Genomic DNA, 16,259 nt, shown 5'->3' with positions numbered 1-16,259 from the left:
AACACCAGTGTAGTTTTTTGGGGGTTTAATGGGTGTACAGATTCTTTTTAAAGGAAGTGATAAACACATACAAAAATACCCTTTCAATACAATTTAGAAACGAACATCTAAATGAACTTTGTTAAATGTTTCTGAACAGCAAAAGATGAGTTGCCTGAAACAGAGTGGTGCTGTTTTTTTTTTTCCAAAAAGACCTACCTGCTATGAATGCTATTTAAAAAAAAAAAAAAAAAAAAAAAAAAAAAAAAAAAAATCACGATACAAATATGCAAATATAAATAAAGTGATAAGAAAATCCCCAATAATGAAGAATATGCCTTTTTGAAAAAATCTGTTCTCTGTACATTTTGTTGGGGAAACCGATGTTGGAAAAAGAGCCCGTGTCCCAACGGTCGACCTGCTCTGGTGAAGAGGGTGTCCATGAGTGAAACGTGTCGTGTTCATGGATCCTGTGCTAAAAACTTGCCACAGAGATGCCTGGCTTCGAACAATAAAGAGGATGGGCCGGGAAGAAAAAAAGTTATCTCCTGACCTCCCCCTCCACCCAAGGAGATGCCGTTTAAGAACCTCCACAGGAGGCGCAGAGGGTTAAACACCCAAAACTAAGGGAATTCTGTCTCTCTCCAAAACGTCAACGCAACCACCTATGCATGCACGCTCAGTCAACCACATGCGTACACGCACGCACGCACGCACGCACACCAACTGGCACAACTCGCTGAAAAGCTTTGAAACTATCCCCCAACCCTACCAACCCACAAAGCATGTCAAACTTTAGCTTCACAAGCAGGAACCGGAGTCACTGGGACCACTGGCAAACAAACTGCGGTGGGGTGGAGGGGAGAGGGTCAAGCACGATTTCAAAGGAAAAAAAAACAAAAGAGAAATTACTTTATTTTTATTCTCACTCTCCTGAGGCTCAGCTGTTTACCACTAACCAGCTTGACGCATCAGGACGTCCATCCACCACAGGTGCCTCAAGACTCAAGAACCCAACTGTCCCGCACTCGGGAGTCTTTTGGTTTGTTTCAACACACCAAAACATTGGAGGCTTGAAGAACCATCGAAAACAAGCGGTTGCTGAGTATACCCCCCCCCCTTCAATCCAAGACAAAACGATAAGTGACACCCAGACTCTGAAGCTACGCTGAACACAAGGATTCGTTTTCCATTGGCCTCACATTCCCTACGTTGGACTACGTTGGACCCGCTCAATCACTTTTCAGAACACATGATGCACCATCTCTGTTCAAGGATGTGGAGAAAAAGGGTGGCCATTCGCTGAAGGGCCCATACTAACCTGGGGGGTCCTGGTGGAGGCCACGGTTGTCCGAGGAGTTGTGGTTGTGAGTTCCGTCATTTTCTGAACACAATAAATCCTGCCTGCAACTGTATCCAAACTTTTAAAGTGTTTCGTTTCTTGTTTTTTTTTAAAAATATCCAGGGCCAAAGACGAGTTTTTTTCCTTTTTTTCGGACAAGCAGATGAGGAAAAAAACCCAAAAAAAATTACATTTTTTTAAATTTTTTTTTTCTTTTTAGATAAAACTACGATAGAATGATCAAAAGATTGAACAGCGATCTGTTGCTCTTTTTTTAAGACAAAAAAAAAAGTTATGTACATCAACATTTACTGTACAGGATTCTGTAGAGGGGAAAAGAAAAGTCAGCGTACATCAGTATAGCAAAGGTTGATAAACGTTTTGAGCTGTATTTTTTCTTTTTTTTTTTAAAAAAAAAAGAGTGAAGGGGATGAAAAAGAACAACAGCTAATTTTCAGTCTGTACTGTGTACATGTTTAAACACTGAAGGGGAAGATGGGTAAAAAAATTGCCGCGATAAGGTCTCGTCCGATATCTCCGTGACTTGTGAGGAGCACCCTCTGGCTGACAGTGCGGGCGCTGACAACACTGGCTTTGACCAAATCACCTATCCACTGGCAAATCAGTAATCGCTGGAGTTTTAAGGCGAGGGGTCCGTCCTTTTGCATCACACGTGTTACTGACCAACCTGAATGTGTGAAGTCAGACAAGACTCCAAGCCCTGCCTCCGGCTGTTTGGGAATCCAGTCTCTAGCTGTGTCTTCAAGCTATGTGGATTCTGGCTTTCTCTGTCTCCTTCAGCCTCTTGGCCTGCTCCTCCAGGGAGGGCGAGTGGGGTCTCTTGGAGGCCGCTCCATTTAACGGGTCAGCAACTCGGCTCACTAGTGTGGGGATGGAGCTTCCGACAGGTGGCACCGTGTGTTTGGATGAGACGTGTTCTACGGGAGGAATGCACACAAAACCAATTACCAGTATGGCTTTATATTCTCCTTGCCTACTTTGGTTGTGTAATTTCAGACTTGTCTGTGAATCCCACGCCCTCTTGTGCCCTGCGGTGATTGGCTACAGTTAAATTTGGGGTTTACTATCAGAAGCTATAGACCGTGAGACAAAAGACAAAAAGTGTGCCTCCATATTAATTCAAGTTGACACATTCAAAATAGAAAAGTGTTGCAACATCACATCACTTGGTTGAAAAACAAGCAAGACCAAAATCTCCGGGGGAGACTGTGGAAAAGGAGGGCTGTGTTTTGGGATCTTCACAAGTCACGTCGAGAAAACATGAATATTAAAATTGGTAGAGACCTCAGGAGGGAAGCATCTGTGCGTGATTAAGAATTACATTTGATACTGACTCGTCACATGGGAACTCTATTTCACATTAAATCCAGATGAACTGCAAATATTTACATGCATTTTTTAGTGTAACACTTGAACCATAACGTTACCTTATATAAATAAGGTAATAATAAAAAGCCTGAAAAAAAAAATCTGTAGACGGTGGAGATTCCTACTTGAGCCAATGACAGGAATGGACATGCCCTTTTCTTCACTGGCAGGAGGAGCATCGGTGGCCAGAGTGCCCTCAAACACAGGAGGCTTGGGAGGTGTAATGCTGCAGAGATAGGGAGGAAAAAAAAAAGAGACACAAACATGCAGCCAACTCTTTTGGTTGCACGAATGAAGCTGAGCAAACGTGTAAAAGCTCACTTGTGGCGGTTGAGGGCCAGTTTGATGGAATTTTTCACGACACGACAGCTGTTACTAGCTGGGAGAGGTGACGAGGCGTCTGGCAGCTCCATGCTGGGAAGTCTCTAAGATGGGAAATAATGACATCGTCGGCTGATGTGAATTGTTGTGACAACTCACAGGCTCACAAGGCTTTTTAAAAGTAGGTTACCTGTGTTCTTGAGGTATCAATGGTTGGAATGGGCTTTGCCTTTGATTCAGACAGAGGAGTCTGTATGTCAGGAGAGAGGAAATGTAAAATATGGTTTTGTTCCATTTGATTTGAAACCACTTGACAGAATCAGAACGTTTAACCTACAATGTTAGGTCCTTCTCGAAGTGTATAGGAGTCAGAGGATGGTGGATATGGCTCTTTGAAAGTAGAGTCATCACTGGAAACCACCTACAGTAACAGAGAAACATGTTAAAACTCTAAATGTACGAAAGGCAACGCAAAGCATGCTCTGAGTGGAGAGCGACCTCTGTGTCTTTGTGCCTCTTGGCAAGGTCTTCTTGTGTTGGTGAGTGTGGTCTCTTGGCAGCTGCGCCATTGATGGAGTCTTCCAGGCCATTGGGCTCCTCATGAGGGCTGCTGGCGGCGGCAGGTTTCACATTGCCACTCGGCACTGTAGTAACGGAGCTGCTTATGGGAGGCGAAGGGGCCTTCGCTCGCGCAGGTGGCTCTGTGTGATGCACAAAAATGATTAATTCCCAGGGATGAAAATTTTCCCAATAATCTACTGTACAACTGCACTCACTTGTGCCGATGACCGGAATGGACATGCCCTGGTCTTTCGCAGATGGTGCTGCACTGGGCGCCACATTGGAAGTCACAGTGGGGGCCGCACTAGGCGCAGGGGAGCCTTCTAAGAAAAGCTGCTTGGGTGGACTGATGCTGCAAAATACAGGTGAGTAAAAGCATTATTGTATATGTACATATTCAGAAAAGAGGTTATTATGAAGGAGAGGAAACACAAATGTAATACAAGTAGCAATCACTGGGGTTCATTGGATTGCAAGAGAATAAAATACCTTCCCCCCAGTAGAGGGGGGAGATTTTCACACCTGTCATCAGTGTCTGAAGCAGGCTTGGAGGGTTTGCTCACAGGGGAGCTGAAAGGAGTTCCTGAGTCTGTGTCTCTGGAGCTGTCCAAGTGACTGCTGTCCAGAGAGATCCGCTTGGAGCTTCCTCCGTTAGAGCTGCGATTCATCTCTGCTATACTCTGCAAAGAGGAGGAAAAAGGAGCGAGTGAACAACCAAACCTCACAAAAAGGTTTGGATGGCACACACAGAAAGAGAACTCACCCTCTTCTTTTTCTGTACGAGTTCAGCTGGAAGGTATTGGTGGAGCTGCTTCTTCTTCACGTGTGTTGCTTCGATCTTCATCCCATCCTTTAGCATGTTGATGTTGTTGGCCTGTCTGTACACTGCGGGAGACCAACATGTAATATTAAGACTCAGTGACCGCAGAAAAAAAAAAAAAAGTCTTTTACTCAGACTTTGGGTTTTATGGTCCAGGAAAAGAAAGTACATACACATTTCACTTGAATGTCTTGTAATCAAACAATGACAAAATCACTGTAAACAAAGAAAATAATATTCATTCTCCTTGTGAAGCAGTGCTGCTGCACTGTCATGATGTGACACACTGGTCACTTCCATGTAGCACTTGGCTTCAGAAAATGAATTTAGAATATTTACTTTGATCCATTGCCTATGACACAAAAAGGCAGATGATATTTTAGATTAATATGAATGCAAAACCTTATATACAAGTGTGGTAATTATATTACTATGGAGTCACTATGATCCAACCTGATACTTCATGATACGCACATTGTGCTTGGCTTTTGGTAACCGACAAGCACTGTATTGCGTTTATGACAACATTTTACCAGGAAGTATTTCGGGAGGACCCACCAGTGTCTGTAAAGGACTGGATGTCAAATGTGAGGTCAATATTCACACTCTCTGCGTTCTCCACTTTTTTGAAGATGATCCCAATGAACCACATGGACACAAAATCATTCCTGTAACAGAATCACATTAACAGAAGTTTCTAATGGGTAGAGGCGTACGGTCTTTGACGGGTTGAAGTTATCAGAAAGGACTAATTACATGTGTATAAAAATATTCCTTCCTAACTCTTTGACACCAAATCACATGCTGAGGCAATTGGCTTCAATTACGAAAAAAAGAAAAAACTCATCAAAATGTCCTGAATGTGCATAGAAAGCCCTTTAAGACATACAAAGATTTCACAACCATCTTAACGAAATTGAGATTTCCCACTGTCCTTTCTCTGAGGACAGAACTGTACTCACTCATTGCGGTTCTCCTTGGAGCCAGGAAAGGACTGGGGGTTGACATGAGCCAGCGTAATGTACTCATTTCTCTCCAGGTTTCCCACCAACACACGGATCTTTGACTCCACTAGACCGATCCTGTGGGAAAACAGATTAAATTGTCTCCTTCACAGCAAGGCATATATTTGTTTAATGTTTTATTTTCCCCCGCATACTTGCAGGGCATCTTGGGCTTTGGCACTCACCATTCTAAGTGGTTTTCTTCTGTGGATGCGCTGGCAGTCAGGACGATGTAATGCCTGTGGCGCAAAATACAAGATTAGCCAAGTTGTGCGTCTAATGCAAACAAACAGTTTCATGTGTGCCCTTTTCAGGCACTGCATTTCGCTGGTGAGTTGGACCTGAAGCAGATGACACTGTGTCTGTGTATATTGTTGCAAGTGATACAACTTCCCAGCAGAGGGTGCTCTGGCTCTACTGTTTACACTTGAGAGTCTATTTCTTTATATATAACAGCGGAGCTAGCCATACTGCTTTGATATCTAGTTAGATAAGTGTTGATGTTAATCTTGATGCAAATTCTACATAGCAAAGGTCTATTTTCATTCTGCCTCTAAAATATTTTAATAAAATCTATAAGCCTCATGTTCCCGAGTCCAATATTGCTCCCCAGTCTTACTGAATTTTATCAAACACACCTTGATATTCTTTCTTGCCTTGTAACGCTACACACATCAGTTAACGTATACACTCAGTCACAAATGTATTTATTAGACATTTTCCTTGCTGTTTTTGACAAGAGCGACTGTATTTATTAATTTGAAGGGAAATACTTAAATTTCCATTATTTGTTTAGTACTAGGGTATGCTATCTTCAGTCACTGATGTGTAGAGGTGTAAAGCCTCATATGAATAATCATCAGGTGTGATTATTCATCAGGTGTTTACACCACCTTTTAAATATGAGCCCTTAGAGCTTCAGTGAGGTTATCCTTAACAGTGTTCATACCCCTTGTATGTGACCTTAGCTGTTTGGTTTAGCTGAGCAAATCTCTAATAGGTCCTTGACATGAACAACCTTCATGATAGCTAGAAATGACCGATAGCTTTCGTTGTAATCACTTGTCTTCTTTCTGTTTGGCATTGTGCTATTTTGATTAAGTGGTAAATATTGTCACATCCATTAGATGAGGAATGGCCTACAGATGTGAAAGCTCCACTTCCTTTAAAATAAAAACAACTTTTGAAAACTGAACTCAAAACTTCAGTTGGAACTAATATTACCAGGGGCTCCTTTTGTAGCAAAAAAAGACTTCTGTCCAAACAGGGACTTTTTCTCTCAAACTGGGATCAACAATCATTGGAAATAAGACTTCATATTTTATTTATTTATACTAAAGATAATAACGTTTTCCTTAAACACCTTCTCCCTTGATAAACCAACTTACTTATACTTCTGGAAAAAGTTGGGTGGCTCAAAGAGCTTAGGCCATTCTGCTTTTCCCTGAAGTATCTCATCTGTGACGCTGAGTCCTGTTCAGGGTCAAAAGGATCGGTGGACAATTAACTTTGCATTTACGTTAAGAACCATGGGTTTCTAGGGGAAAAATGAAACCTACCGTATTTGAACTCCTCGCTCATTATGGTGCGTGTTGATGTGGAAACATTATATGTGGAGTTTTGCTGAGGGTAGGCGGGGGTAATAATGGGCATCAGGTGATATCTGTCAGATGGATTCACCTAAAAACATGGCAAATCAACCAAAGGTAGTTCAATGGGAGTCTTTTGGAAACTACATGCAACTTCGATACAGTCCTGGAAGAGACAAGGCAATCAAATCTCTTCCTGGTAGAATATATATATTCCAATGAAATGTCAGAAGAACTGGATCTTATTTCTGTATCAAGTTTTTTATTATTTTCTCTTCCACAAAATGATCATATACAATGTTATAATAGTGGGATCACAAGTCCTACTGAAAACCTGCAATAGTGCAACATAGCATTATCTCCCTTTATGTACCTGAGTGCACATCCGCAATGTTCACACAGGATGTTGAAAAACAAAGTGTTGCCCCTGATTACTTTTTGTACATTCAAATTTAGAAAATGTGAAAAATAAATCCTGTGAAATATGTCTGATGCCAGTTAAATAATAGTTTCATAAAGTAACAGACGAGGAGAGAATTCTTGTAAAAACAGACAATTTTGAAGTTTAACATTTTTGATCGGGATCTATCGTTCATATTACCTCACAGCCGTTTTCGAACGTAGCTAACGAACCACTTTAAACCAAGTTTTTCATAAATATCTAGAAGGAAACTTATCTAAGATAGATATGTAAAGCTACAAGTTATGTATAATTTTGTAACTGCAACTATATGAAGTTACACAAATACAAGACTTTTTAAAATGTACCGACAATAAGACGAAACACAAAAATTTACAACAGCTAAAATGTTTTGAATAATTTATTTGAGATTGGTTCGATTATACACAATATAAAAAAGCTTAATAAGTATCAAAGTAACAAAAACAACTTTGTCTTCAAAATAAGTCAGGGCATTGTTCAGTACCTTAACTTTAAAAGAAGAAACAAATGTTTCTAAACAACAAAGAGCATCAGTTTCGTTAGTTCCTCTTTCGTTCTGTTGGTGCAAACACTACCTGTCAAATCAGTTCAGTTTTATCAAACTACAGAAAAACTGTATGTGGTTGGGGTGCTCTGACAGTCACCATCTGAGTGGAAATGGCCAGGGGAATGACTGCTTTCGGGATTTTAAAAAGTATCTAAAAAACCAAGGGACTTCTCAGGACTCAGCCAACACTCAGATGATCACACTCTGGCCAGAGTGTGATCGTCAATGCCGCAGTCTACAGCCACAAATAAACAGCAAAATATACTCACTCTTGGATCCCACACCGGTAAATTTAGATTACTGTCCTCAGGCTGTTTCAATAACACAGGATTTGGCCACTCCCTGTAGGAAGACAACAAATGTCACCCATCCTTCATTATAAAATTGTTTGAATGTGAAAGGTAACCCCTTTACTCTTGAATTACACAAGGCCAAGACATACCGCCATGAAATGGCAAAGGTCAAACGCAACCTTTCTCTGTAATAAACCTGTTAGTGATACACATTGCAGGGCCTGCTCGAATAAAATTTGCTGTACCTATCTAGCACTTATAAGTTACGATCAAGTGAAAAGATGCTCATGCACTGCTGGTATGACTTCACAAACTAGGGCTTGACAGATGTGGTCTGATGTGGTACTGTCATAAAGCATAATATCAGAGGTCACACTTTATTGTGAAACTGTGACGAGTGAGGAAAAAAGGGAGCGGGAGTTTGACAGTTGTATTAGTCTGTTGTAGCCAAGGAGCTCAGCCAAAGAAAGCCAAAGCTCTCGATTTACTGGCCGATCTATGTTCCCACACTCCCCCTATGGTCAGGAGGTGTGGGCAGTGACCGAAAAGGAAAACTCACAGATACAGGTGGCCAAAATGATTGTCCTGTATTTGGTGTAAGGGCTCTCCTTTAGAGATAGGGCGAGGAGCTCAGTCATACAGGGGCTCATTGTGGAGCCTTTGGTCCTTCATATTGAGGAGCCAGAGCTTAAGTTTGTAGGATAGCAACAACCCCATATCTGAGGTAAGTGTAAAGTTTACCCATTCAGCTTAAAACAACAACAAAAAAAAAACAATAAAGGGTAAGGATAAACTCTGAGGTTGAGAAAGTGAGGTGATGGAGGTTGTTTATTTCTGATGCCATCATGCAAGCTGTTGCTTCACAGTGGGGGTGGCAGAGGGGGTTTCAGGTGAAGTTTCTCAGTATCCAGCAAATTGTAATGGTGGGTGTTATCAATATGGGATGTCACAATTGTGAAGTGACATCCCAACCAATCACGCGCAGCTACCGCTTTAGTTTGCTCAGGAGTTTTGTCAAAGTCCAGCATACTTTGGGAGCGAATGATGCCTCATAAAAAAGCAAAAAACAAGCAAATTAAAAAACTACCTACATCATGACACACACCATTTCTGATCATCCTGTAGTTGGACAGCCAAAGAGTTTGTTGTGAGCAGGAGGCAAAAGAAAAAGGATTATTATGTTCAAAACAGTGTCCCAAAAACACTGGATGTCTGGACGGTTGGTGGTTGCTAAATCTTAAATTAACAGTAGGATACTCATATTAATGTTTCAAGGACCTTCCACACATTAATGGGGAAATTAAATCACAACCAATGTGATCCCTTTCAGGACTTCTGTAAGCTAAAAGAGCAACAGGATTCTTGACTGTCTTAAATTATCTCACTCTGTTCCTCATCTTATCATCCAATGGCAGTTGTTCTGGATAAGAAAACATTACACGGCAATTGTACGGCCTCTCCGTCCCAAAACTGTTCTGGCTGATAGAGATGCAGGACAGTCAAGCACTTTATTTTTGTGCGCTGCACTGATTCTCTTTTGCAGCTGTCAAAGGTGAAGAAGAAATGACTGGACAACGCTCACCCCACATCCTAACCTTCAGGTCTCACCACATTTGAATTCTGTGGATACGAAAATCTTCATCACAGTAGGTTTTTATATTACAACAAGCGCAGAGGTAATGTTTAGGCAATGATCACAGAAATTCATATACTCACCATTTGGAGAACACCAAGAAGAACTTGTGGACGAGGGTGGCGGCAACAGCGTTGGGATAGAGCTGGCAAGTCCTTGCCACCAGCATGGCCCAAGACACTCCACCCAGGAAACCTAGCATATTGGAGTAGATCCCACGGCCTGCAGGCAGAGGCCATAGTACAATGAGATATTGGGCGATGTTTAAAATATACATGGTTTTTGTTCTTGTGTAACACAAGCATATGGGCATTCATCCGTAATTCAAATAGAGAAAAGAAGAAAGAAAAAAAAAAACACAAAGAAAACACAATAAATGCAATGTTTTTTTATATACCGTAATCAGACATCCAGTCAGGAAGTGTTTCCATGTAAAAGTGAAAGTGATCGGTATAGACGCATACAAAGATTTAGATTCAAATAATAGTCTTACGTTTTGCCCACAGTTTGATGGCTCTCAATGTGAGTCTGAAGTTCTCTTTGTTTGGCACTAAGTACAGAATTTCATCAGTCACTCGACAGCCTGCATGAAGACACAATAGGAGAAATGTGAGACACTGACAATTATTCTACATACAGATCCATGTGCAAATTTCCATTCAAAGGTTAAAGTCATTCAAACAAATAATATATAACATATAATTTACTCTACTCTTGCTTTAAATTGTCAAAATAGAGCAGTATAAGGTCAATACAGTCTGAGTAAGGAAGCCAAAGGGCTAAGGCTTTTAATTTTCAAGCGATTTTTGAATCTTTATAGTTATTATTAAATAATATTGGGAGTTTGAGATTGTAAGAGAGATGGCTTTGCGGCTTTCCAATTGGTTACATACATGTCAACATGTCAGCAATTTGTAGTGGACTCCTGTTGTCCCAATACTTATACAGAATTATCCTGTTTAAGAAATAATTTCATCAGGATTTTTTTTTCAGATTTCTGAAAGACTTAACAGGCTTTGGTACTGCGAGAGAACAGAAGCCATGTAGTGTACCATTAAGACTGCGAATACAACGAATGTCCAAGTTTCTCAGGATAGAGTCGCCCCTCAGGTCCAGGTTGTCTGGAATGGACTGTAAGGCCAGTCTGGCAAAAAGCAGGTCAATCTGTTCACATAGAGGCAGAAGAGTAGAATTTACTCTGTTGTTTTCAAGATAACATACACAGGGGATCAAAGCAGGAAGACTAAAAAACTGGAAGCAGGAAATGCATGTTAGTTATTAACATGAGGTAAGGGGCTAATTTACCCTTTTGTCTTACTTGAATGACAAAAAAAAAACACCTTTGTTCCAGTGTCCACCAATATATAAATTGTCAGGACTTCAAGCCTCAGAGAAAAGTGATATAAAAGTAGTAACTCACCTCTATTCCATCAAATTTGAATTTTATCACTGGTACAAAAGCATCCTCGACAGCCTTGAAAAAAGCACCAGAATAAAGACATTATCAAAAACAAATTTTAATCATGGACAAAATGAAGGGCCTCTCAAGCACTATTGTCTGCTTCCATGTCTATGATTTATTGTGACGAGTGAAGTAGAAATGTTGACAACTACAAATCTTTTAACAGAAAATCTTTAAAATTTCCATATTAATTTCTTTGCTGTTAGATAACCATCCTGTCTCCTTGTCTGCTGCCACCAATGGAAAAATGTCTAAGATCACTAGCCGATATTAATATTCACACTCCAAATTAAAAAAAAAACAAAAAACTTTTTTTTAATTTTAAATGATGAAGATATGATTGGGATATCTGTAACCGTGTCTATGCAGACCCCTGCAGTATGGTTTCATTATTAGGTAATCAAACAGGATTGTGTCCCTCTAAATAACTGAGGTAAATTTAGGATTTTAGAGTGAAGTCTTTTGTCAAAATGCCACAAACTCACCCTCAAGTCTTTGATCTCTTCATGCTGTTTCAATTTCTCAAAGAATGACTGGAAAAAGTCGCTTCTCTCTACGTGGCGGGGAGCCACACATAAGGCATCAATATCAGCTCCTGTAGGGAGGAGGCATTAACTTTGATCAGGGTTATCTCTTTATAAACAGCAGATGAAATTGTTGACAACTGCGAACAAAAGTTGTGTCACTGCGTAAGGACGAGACAGAAGATAAAAGACGAACAGACGCACAGCTTATGTAGAGAAACGCAGAAACATTTGATTAAAACAGGCCATGTAAAAATGGCTACGGATGACCTGACGTGAACTCTTGACAGTCCAGCCAAAATGAAAGTATGGGATTTTTCTGAAGTGTAGTACACCAGTTGATGTACATCTTTCATGGTATGGACCCCATCACCATTAATGTTTCTTTGTCTCATACAATGAAACAACAGTGACGTCTCACGTATTTAATTAAGAATTAAATACAAAGCCAGAGTGCAATTACATTTGAGTAATTCCAAAAGTTACTTTGATGTATTTAAATTATCTTCCCTCAAATAAATCAAAATGCACTGAAATCCTGTTAAGTTTTTTTTTTCTGGTGGGACATGCCCATGTGCGCGCGCGCGCGCGCACGCACGCACGCACGCACACACGTATATAAATAGTACGAAAGATTTTGTAAACAGTTAGTGTAGAGACTTATTACTATGCACTGTATATGCTGATTGGGGTTTTTGCTTCACTTTCTATCTACCCAGAATAAACAAACAATACTGATAGTAAAACTAATTACAGAATAAAACAAATAGAAGATATGCTTAATTCGTACAGTTCAACTCCAGCATGAACAACATACACATGTACAGTGATTTCCAAATACAAAATAGCTCAGCTCATTGTATTTACCAATCACTGATGTTACAATCCAAATCTCAGCCATCTCAATTTGCCTGTGATCCATGGTTCAGTTGCTCTTAACAGTGATAAACAAATTCTATTGGTTTAATGAAGCAAAATGTGCCACTTTTCCTCCATTCGTATTGTCAAAATAGGGTATAATACACATAATTTTTCATGTTAAATGACATTCAGCCGATAAATATCAATCAGTTTCGTGACAGTACATTTTGTTTTCTTTGGTAAAGAAAATAAACAAATGAACATATGTTGCACACATTTTTCTTCACTGGAAACCAATATATATTTCTGCACAACATATACATTTTCAAAAATGACTTAGCCCTTTGTTTATACAATACTTGAGTAAAATACATCAACTCAGACAACATTCCCACTACAGGTCCCTGTTCAAAATAAGCCAGTGTTTACAGTTTTTCAAAAACCCTCTCCAGAGTAGACAAAAACAACAATGGTGGCCTCATGCTTTGCCGAGAGAGGGAAAACTGAGCTTTTCAAAAACAATTATTCATGCTTACTTCAACCAGGACCTCTTCTGTCTGTATTGTTATGGAGACAATTTTCTTTGCAATATACCACACTGTAACTGTTGCTGGTATTAGAGTTACCATTTAATATTGTAATTTTTGATACATTGTGTCAGTACAAAACATCCAGAATTCCAGTGAAACAAGAGATTTGGGGTGTGCTTGCAATAATCACTATCTAAATGGCAACTCAATTGGAGAGTGAACCCAAAGGTTTTATAATTTAATGTAGACCAACTGATTGCTGTCAAAACACTTTGTTTCTAGGATATTTTTGGCAACAGTACACCACATATTCAGAGTTCAAAATATGCTCACCTCAGTTTAGACAGATACTACTGCTCATTTACACATCCACATCGGGTTCAAACACAGAGCTACCCTGATACCTTTCCTGATGCCCTCATCCCTGTTGTCATTCACAGCATGCAGTCAGCACGTGCAGAGATGAGGGATTGCTTTTTAGGCAAGAGGCTCCCTTCTAGCTCAGAAATGTTACCACAGGTTGACCAACCAGTCAACACATAAACAGAGCAATTGCAACAACGCTTACCTTTTGTATGCACCCCAAGACGATATGAACCAAATGTAAATATCTTGCCTCCAACACAACTTATAGCTGATGGTGGAAGATTCTGTTAGAGAGAAACAAACAAATGACTTTGTCCCACTATATTAAAACTTAGCATTAATTTGAACTGCTCCTTGTGGCACTATAGATTATTTCTTTGAATCAATGTATCAACTTTTTTTTCATAAAGCAATTGAATTAATCGGGCATCCAAAAAACAACTTACCTTTAATTCACTGATTTCTGCTATCCATTCTTTAACAAAGTTATTCAACTTCCCCAGAACTGCAAGTCTGAAAGTACAATATTTTACAGCTTGTAATACCTTAGAGAATGTAAGGAAATAAATATTTGTTAATAACAGCGAGTATGTTTTTACAACCCAAAACTTTACCCATCACACATGTATGACATTTAAGCATGATTTAAACATAATAATGCTTCAAATTTTTGAGAAGAAAAATACGCCTCTCATAAAATCAGCAAAGCAGTTAAAGCAAAAACCTAAAATGTCAGGGGAGTTGGAGCAGTTCTTCCAATGGTAGATTACACTTTCTTAATGAGGAGCTCTCATACATGCAAGATTTGGATCATCATGAAACACCTCACAATAAAAACAGTCGAGTGTTCATTGTAAAACAAAGGCACACTGCTGCAATCAATTGTGCTTTTGAGAAATTCTATCAAATAGTAACGAAAACAACGACATCTGCACGTAAACACAAAACTTGGGCATACATATGTTGGGTTACATTTTATGTACGTTAACCTCATTTCGTAGATATAGATTATGTATGATGACTGTTAATACTTTATCAAAGTCTTCACGGGATTATTGCTCACCTGTGGTTCAATTCCTCTTCATCCTCGAATACACCAAAGGGTTTCATAGCATCACAGAGCTTCTTGGTGTACTGGTGGTCTATATCTCGTGGGGGGGCAAGGCTAATGGCTGAGGTGATGCCATAGTGTTTCTGAGGCTGCTGCCCACCAGGCATGGTGCTGGGAGGGTATCAAGGGTTAGTAGTTAGATGGCAAGGCATCTTACAAAGTGACAGAAAGCATCATAGACGATTACATGCAGATGACTGAGTAGTCCCTGAAATGTTTAAATACTATCTCATATTGGACAGAAACAGATATATTAACCTAAGAACTGTGACAGTGAGAGGAGGACCCTGAAGTCAATCTGAAAATTTCTTGACAGCTTCAATATTCGATTGGCATCGTGACCTTATAATGTAAATGCATAACCACAATAACGTTAACTTAGGACGTCACACTTTTCCAAAACATTAAAAAAAAAAAAGCTCGTCACACGTCAATAGGTTGAAGACATTCAGTAGCCATCGTTTTAAGCGGTGTTATGGTTTTAAATCTGCTCCTTGTTATTAAAACAAAGCCATGAGTACACACTTTGCCACAACTTCTGTGAATTGCCCACTGTAGCAATATGACATGGTATGCAAGAGCATATAAAGGTGCATTATTATGTGAAAATTGGAATATATATAGTAAATTCGACAAAATTGGAGAGTTATGTTAAAAATGTGCAACTACTCAGCAGCCTCCGCTGCCGGGAAGCGAACGTTAGCCGAGACGCTCCTAAACGGGTTGGGCTAACAAACTAGCTAATTTAGCACGATGCTAGCTGGCTGCTACGGAAGGATTGATACAACTAATGACTCGCTTTCCGGTCAGACCCATCAGTTGACAACGCACAAACAAGCACAATACGTTATCCAGTTCAATTTGTGCTGCTTCATTTACACTCTAGATATCTGAACAGTCAACAAACGGGCTAGCCTCCAAACGGTGGCTGGAGGCCTTGTTTGGTTGTTATGACAGTTGGCTAACGTTAGCTTTTAGCCTATTCTTTGGGACTCTCTTAAACGCGAACAAAAATATCCACAAGTGGAAAATGTACCACGTGCATTACTCACCTTGACATTTCTTTCATGACACTCTAAAAACACGTCCTGTTTTTCTGCTGTGAACCCGTAAAAAACTAAGAAGGTCAGCAAGTGGAAACAACAACAGCCTCGACCTGATTACAACAATGGTCACTTTCCAGAGAGCAGTTCAAACCTTCACACTGAACCGGAATCACTTCTTGTAAGATAACATTTCCGTTCGAAATCCTACGAAAATTGACAAATCATGCCGAATCACTTGAGGAAGTGACGGCCTTTAGGGTGGTATAAAGTGAACTCGCGTCCATGAGCCGTTAGCAGCCCGTTTTTAATTGAAAACTACAAATATACAGGGGAACGTCTGTATGTGTAGCACCCTCGGAAGCTCCAGGTCACGTGACCAGCGAGGCCTAGAGCCTCTGCCTCCAACCAGCCTGTTGATCACCTGCTGCCTCTGCCCTTC

General features: G+C 40.1%; 1 protein-coding gene across 1 annotated transcript; it reads right to left on the bottom strand.

Moving 5' to 3' along the window:
- Positions 1-1,416: 1,416 nt before the first annotated feature.
- On the bottom strand, positions 1,417-16,142 carry papolg (poly(A) polymerase gamma). The gene is made up of 24 exons (XM_086164877.1): positions 15,827-16,142; positions 14,727-14,885; positions 14,110-14,176; positions 13,866-13,947; positions 11,868-11,977; positions 11,341-11,394; positions 10,973-11,084; positions 10,414-10,503; positions 10,004-10,142; positions 8,264-8,336; positions 6,976-7,096; positions 6,805-6,889; positions 5,602-5,655; positions 5,375-5,494; positions 4,971-5,080; positions 4,356-4,477; positions 4,115-4,272; positions 3,808-3,944; positions 3,530-3,732; positions 3,369-3,452; positions 3,222-3,281; positions 3,032-3,135; positions 2,836-2,936; positions 1,417-2,259 (listed from the first exon to the last, which is right to left on the bottom strand). The coding sequence occupies exons 1-24, from the start codon at positions 15,841-15,843 to the stop codon at positions 2,084-2,086; spliced, it is 2,538 nt and encodes an 845-aa protein (XP_086021003.1). The 5' UTR covers positions 15,844-16,142; the 3' UTR covers positions 1,417-2,083.
- Between the last annotated feature and the right edge of the window lie 117 nt (positions 16,143-16,259).

This window comes from Fistularia commersonii, chromosome 2 (assembly GCF_037954325.1).
Source record: "Fistularia commersonii isolate RoL2024-O1a breed Wild chromosome 2, RoL_Fcom_v1.0, whole genome shotgun sequence".
Lineage (NCBI taxonomy): Eukaryota > Metazoa > Chordata > Actinopteri > Syngnathiformes > Fistulariidae > Fistularia > Fistularia commersonii.
Note: the sequence above shows the minus strand (reverse complement) of the source record. Positions and strands in the feature narration are given on the sequence as shown.

What these genes read in the sequence shown, in the direction of transcription:
- papolg (XM_086164877.1), bottom strand. An exon ending in TTCTTGGTGTTCTCCAAATG is followed by an intron (nt 8,337 to 10,003) that starts GTGAGTATATGA and finishes GTCTTCCTACAG; the next exon opens with GGAGTGGCCAAATCCTGTGT. An exon ending in AACTTTTTCCAGAAGTATAA is followed by an intron (nt 5,656 to 6,804) that starts GTAAGTTGGTTT and finishes TTTGCGCCACAG; the next exon opens with GCATTACATCGTCCTGACTG.